This window comes from Oxyura jamaicensis (genome assembly GCF_011077185.1).
Source record: "Oxyura jamaicensis isolate SHBP4307 breed ruddy duck chromosome 18 unlocalized genomic scaffold, BPBGC_Ojam_1.0 oxy18_random_OJ72744, whole genome shotgun sequence".
NCBI lineage: Eukaryota > Metazoa > Chordata > Aves > Anseriformes > Anatidae > Oxyura > Oxyura jamaicensis.
In genome coordinates this window covers 1-5,219 of record NW_023304508.1, presented here as the reverse complement: position 1 = coordinate 5,219, position 5,219 = coordinate 1, and the positions used below count along the sequence as shown (strand labels likewise).

General features: G+C 71.4%; 1 protein-coding gene across 1 annotated transcript; it reads left to right on the top strand.

Moving 5' to 3' along the window:
* The first annotated feature begins 1,197 nt into the window (after positions 1–1,197).
* LOC118158083 (glutamine-rich protein 2-like) lies at positions 1,198–5,108 on the top strand. Its single transcript, XM_035312645.1, has 11 exons — positions 1,198–1,428; positions 1,666–1,760; positions 1,847–1,920; positions 2,037–2,151; positions 2,285–2,515; positions 2,610–2,735; positions 2,817–2,891; positions 2,985–3,149; positions 3,327–3,448; positions 4,620–4,685; positions 5,003–5,108. Exons 1-11 carry the CDS (start codon positions 1,239–1,241, stop codon positions 5,106–5,108), a joined length of 1,365 nt encoding a protein of 454 aa, XP_035168536.1. The 5' UTR covers positions 1,198–1,238.
* The last annotated feature ends 111 nt before the right edge of the window (positions 5,109–5,219 follow it).

Below are 5,219 nucleotides of genomic sequence, written 5' to 3'. Positions count from 1 at the left end.
GCACCGCGGGCGTCACCGGGGCCTGCGCTGACCAAAGCGATGCTCACGGTTTTTTTTTTCAATGAAACAGGCGTAAAAATAAAAGGAAACGGGGGCGGGGGCAAGGAGGGGAGATGAAGAAGTCGATTTGGGGGTGCCCCCATGAAATCCCCGCCCCGTGCCCCCCAGCCCTGACCCCCCCCCCCCCTCTCCCTGCAGGCGGGCGAGCAGCGGGGACCCCGCAGCGGGGCGAGCCCGGAGAGCGACGGGGTACGTCCCCGGTCCCCTGGGAGCAGGGGTGCTCCGGGGGACAGAGCCGGGTGTTTTACGCCGTGCGGGCTCAGTGGTTTCCCCGGTTCCCATCGCACAGCCCCATAAATTTGCTTCCCTTTGGTTCTTCTCCCCAGGAGGCTGCCGGGAGCCAGTCTGCAGCCTCCGAGTCCTCCGAGTCCCCCGAGTCGGGCGAGGAGGGCACCCGGCGTGGGGGGACCCCACGGGGGACGCAGCCTGCACCCACGACCGGCGAGGGGACACCGGGGACACGGCCCCGCTCCCCGGGGACGCGAGCAGGGACGCGGAGAGCACCAGCCACCCCCGAGAGGCCGGCAGCCGCTGCCCCCGATCGCACGGGGACGGCTGGTGCCGGTGCCGCCGTCCCGGGGACGCAGCCGGGGGTCCCTGGCACTCAGGCTGCCGGGCTGGGGACACAGCCAGGGTCCCCCGGCACCCAGACCTCCACCCTGGGGGCACAGCCTGGATCCCCCGGCACCCACGCCACCGGCCTGGAGTCCCCTGGCACCCACGCCACTGGCTTGGAGTCCCCTGGCACACATGTCACCGGCCTGGAGTCCCCTGGCACCCACAGGACCACCCCGGGGACACAGTGGGGGTCTCCTGGCACCCACGGGACCACCCCGGGGACGCAGTGGGGGTCTCCCAGCGCCCATGGCACCACCCCAGGGATGCAGCCGGGGTCCCCCGGAGCCCCGACCACCACCACGGGGACGCACGCAGGGTCCCCCAGCACCCTGACCGCCACCCTGGGGACACAGCCAGCACCTCCCTGGTCTGGAGGAGCAGGAAGAGGAGGAGGAGGAGGAGGAGGAGGAGGAGGGGTCCAGCCGAGTCCCCCCGGCGCAGCACCCGGCCTCCCTGGCACTGAAGCCACCCTGGGTGCTCAGGGGACACGGGTGGATCCCTCCGAGGCGCAGCTCCCCCCAGCTGCCCAGCCCCTCTCGCCCACCGCCCAGGGACCCCAAATGTCCCCCGACACCGGCTCCACGTCCCCCGTGCCGGGCTCCAGCGCCGTGGGGCTGGCGGAGGCCCTGAAGCAGGTCACCGAGCTCGGCCACCTCTGTGCCACCCTGCAGGGGCGGGTGGCCCAGCTGGAGGCCACCAAGCTGGACCGCGCCGAGCTCGAGGGGCTGCGTCAGCTCTTCCCGGAGGGAGGTGAGAGCCTGGAGGGGGGGCCACGGGCTCTAAATGTGGCAGGGGGGCACCCTGGGGGTGCTGCGGGGTTGGGAGCCTGACGGCTCGGGGGAGGCTCTGGGTGTGCTGGGGCCACTGGGATGAACTGGGGAGGTGGCGGGGGAGCGGGTGGCGGGGGAGCACCTGGGGCTGGGGTGGAATCGTGCCTGGAGCCCAGCCCCTGACAGCGGGTGTCCCCTGTGGGCCGTGTCCCTGCAGACCAGGAGAGCATCGGCACCCTGCTGGCCGACCTCCGGGGCCGCGTGTCCTCCCTGCAGGGCCTGGCCAGCGACCTGCACGGCCAGGGGGAGAAGGTGAGCGGGCGCGGGGCTGGGCACGGAGGGGACACCGAAGGTCCCCAGGGCAGGGGCCGTGCCCTGATGTGCCACCACCGCCCCAGATCAAGCAGCTGCAGGACGCCCTCGGAGAGCTGGGGCTGGCCGGAGCCGCGGGGAAATCTGGCGGCAGCCTGGGGTAAGGGGATGGGAGAGGGGCTGCCACCCCCGGGGGGCTGGGAGCCGCTTGGTTTGGAGGCGAGGGACCCCCCCTCTTAGCGGCCAAGCCTGCCCGCGCCCCCTTTCTCCACCCAGGTCCCTGCTGCAGGAGCTGAGGAGGGAGTTGAAGGAGCTGAGGGAGCAGCAGGATGCGGCCAAGGCCACGCTGGAGCAGCTGGTGGCCGCCACGGCCGGGCACCTGCAGGAGCAGGTGGGGAGGCAGGGGGGACCTCAAGGTGCCACGTCCCCCCTGCCCTGGCAGGCTGGGGCCACCGCACCTCCCGGGGGGGCTTTGGGACCACCTGCACCCCAGCTGAGAGCCGATTCCCTCTCCCCATTTCCAGCTGGACGAGCTGAGGTCGCTGCTGGGCGGCACGGGGCCGGATGCGTCCCCCGCCAGCAGCTCCGATGGCCCGGAGCCGGTGCCGGCCGAGTGCCCCATCTGCAGCACCGACGTCGGGGCGCAGCTCGGGCAGCTGCTGCGGCGCTACGAGCAGCTCCAGGAGCTGGTGGACGCCGTCCTGGCGCGGCAGGCCGTGGGCAAGGCGACCCGGCAGCTCCCCGGGAGGAGATGGGTACGGAGATGTCGGCGTTGTGGCCGCCGGGGCTGATCCCCGAAGCCGGGTCGGGTCCCCGCTCAGCGCCGTGCCATCACCTTCCTCCTCGCAGGAGGACGAGGAGCTGCTGAAGAGCATCCAGGCAGCCATCCTGCAAGTGCAAGGGGACTGCGAGAAGCTCGGCTCCGTCACGGGGAACCTGGTGGATGACCATCACCAGAAGCAGAAGGACATCGAGGTGGGTGGATGGGGACGACGAGGTCCCGCTGCGTGCCGAGGTCCTGGCGCCGCTCACCGGGCGCCTTCTGCTTTCCACAAGGCTCTGTTCCAGTCCCTGGAGAGGCTGCAGAAGGAGAAGGCGGACAAGGAGGAGCTGGTGCTGGAAATCGAAGTGGTAAGGTGCCGAGGGGTCCCGGCGTCTTGCAGGGCCGGCCCTGCCAGGTGGCTGCGGTCCCCCGGTGCCACCTCTCCCCGTCCCCGTTCCCAGAAGGCAGACAGAGCCGCCCTGGCCGGCAAGGTGAGCTGCGCCCAGTTTGACGCGGCCGTGGAGCAGCTGAATAAAATGATCGAGGACACGCTGAGCAAGGTGACGGGGCAGGAGCAGGGCTGGCACCGCATCCAGCAGAAGCTCGTCGAGGAGCTGGGCTCCAAGGTACGGGCTGGCTCGTCCCCCCGCTTTCCGGCACCCTGCTCCACGCCGACGGCATCCCGCTGAGCTGGGTCTCCCCTCCGGGCTTTCCCCATCCCTCGGTGGCCCCGGTGGCCCCGGCGCTGTGCCGGCAGTGCCGGTGGTGGCGGCTCGCTGAGGGGCTGTGCCACCCACCCGCAGCTGGACCGCCTGGAGCTGGCACCGCTGCGGCAGCAGCTGGAGGAGCGCTGCAGGAGCATCCTGAGGCAGCTGAAGGAGCGGGCGCCGCAGGCAGAGGCCGACGATGCCGCTGGGATTAGGAAGTGAGTGCTCCGGGGACAGCTGGGGACAGCTGGGGACACGCTGGCCCGGTCCCTCCAGGTCCCCCAGCCCTGCGGTGGCCACGCTGCAGCGCGATCCCTGCAGGCTCGCTGCTCCCCAGCCCTCATCTCACCAGATCAAAGCCACCTCAGCTGCTCCTGCACGTGTCCCCATGTGCCCAGGACCGTGCCCCGGGGGTTTGTTCCACCCAGCGGCCCTTTCCCATGCAATAAGGATCCTAAAATAAGAGCATCCTTCTCCTCCCCGGTGCCCGACAGGTGCCGGGGGCAGCAGGGGCATTAAATCAGCCCCCTGCAACCCTACGGCACCGTGGGGGTGCCCCTGGGGGACGGAGTGCTCCCCACCCGAAGCTGCAGCGTGGGCACGAAGGTTTTGTTGGGGGTGAGGGTGTGGGGAGGCAGCTCGCCCCCCCGGGCAGGGATGCGATGCCCCGAGGTGCGCAGCTCGGCCCCGACGTGCCCCCCCAGCCCCCCAGGCCGTGGGCAGGGCTGTAATTAGCGCTAACGAAGTGATGAAACGGGCGTGTGGGCCGGCTCGGGTGGCAGGCGTGGGCGAGCGTCTCTGCCCGCCACGGGGGCCGCCTGTGGGGCCGTTGGGAAAAATCCCAGCCCGAAAATGTGGGAATGAAGCTGTAGCAAAGTGCCCTCGAGGGAGGGAGCCTGGGGGGGCTGCAGCCGGACGGGGGCTGCACGGTGCAATGGGGTGGGGAAAAGGGGGGATTGGAGATTTTGGGGGGTTTCCTGCTCATTTTGGCCCGGCGGTGCCGTGGGGCAGGGAGTGCCGTGAACCAGCCGAGCCTGCTGAGCCCCCTGGGGCGTGGGGTTGGGTGCGAGCAGGCAGGATCCGGCCGCCCCAGCCCTCCCGCCCTGCCCACGCAGGGCCCGTGCGTGCCCCGAGGGGGTCAGGGCAGGGATTTGGCCCCGGGTGGGCGGCCAGCTCCCGGGCACAGCAGCTCCCCCGTCTTGTCCGTGCCACCCCCAGCATCCCCCAGTTCCCAAGGGGCTGGGTGCCCTCAGCAGCCGTTCCCGCAGCGGGGACGCTTCCTGCGGGTTCCCCGGAGCCTGTTCCCAGCGGGACCCCAAGCAGAACACCCCCCCCCCCTGCCCCATTCCCCACCTGCCCCCTGCTCTCTCCGAGCCCTTCCCTCCGCAGGCAGCTCCTGGCCCATTTCCACTGCGTGTCCTGCGACCGGCCCCTGCGCATGGCGGTGCCTGGCCCGTGAGTACCCCCGGGGGCTCGGCTGCTTCCTGGGTGCCCAGGGCTTTGGTGTGTGCCCAGGGCTTTGGTGTGTGCCCAGGGCTTTGGTGGGTGCCGAGGGCTTTGGTGGGTGCCCAGGGCTTTGGTGGGTGCCGTGGGTTTCACTGGGTGCTGCCTGTTGGGGTCCCAGCCCCACCGGTCCCCCTGCTTGGAGCTGGCAGCAGGGGATCCCCCGAGGCCACCGGTGAGCGCCCTGGGGACACGGGGTGCTGGTGTCGGGGCAGGGTGACTTATTGCCCCCCCGCACGCCCCCCCACACACCGCCCTGCCCTCCCCAGGCACATCGTGACCATCCCGCCCATGCCGCCGCTGCCCTCGCGCCTCTCCGCGCGTCCCCACGCCGTCTTCGAGCCGGACCACCTACGGCAGCACGGCCGCAGGTAGGGGGGACTTGGGGACATCGGGGACATGGGACACGTCCCCGGCTGCCTGCCGTGCCCCGTCCCCTTCCCCAGCAGCCGCTGGGGTGGCCGGAGAGGGACGGATCCCCCCCCC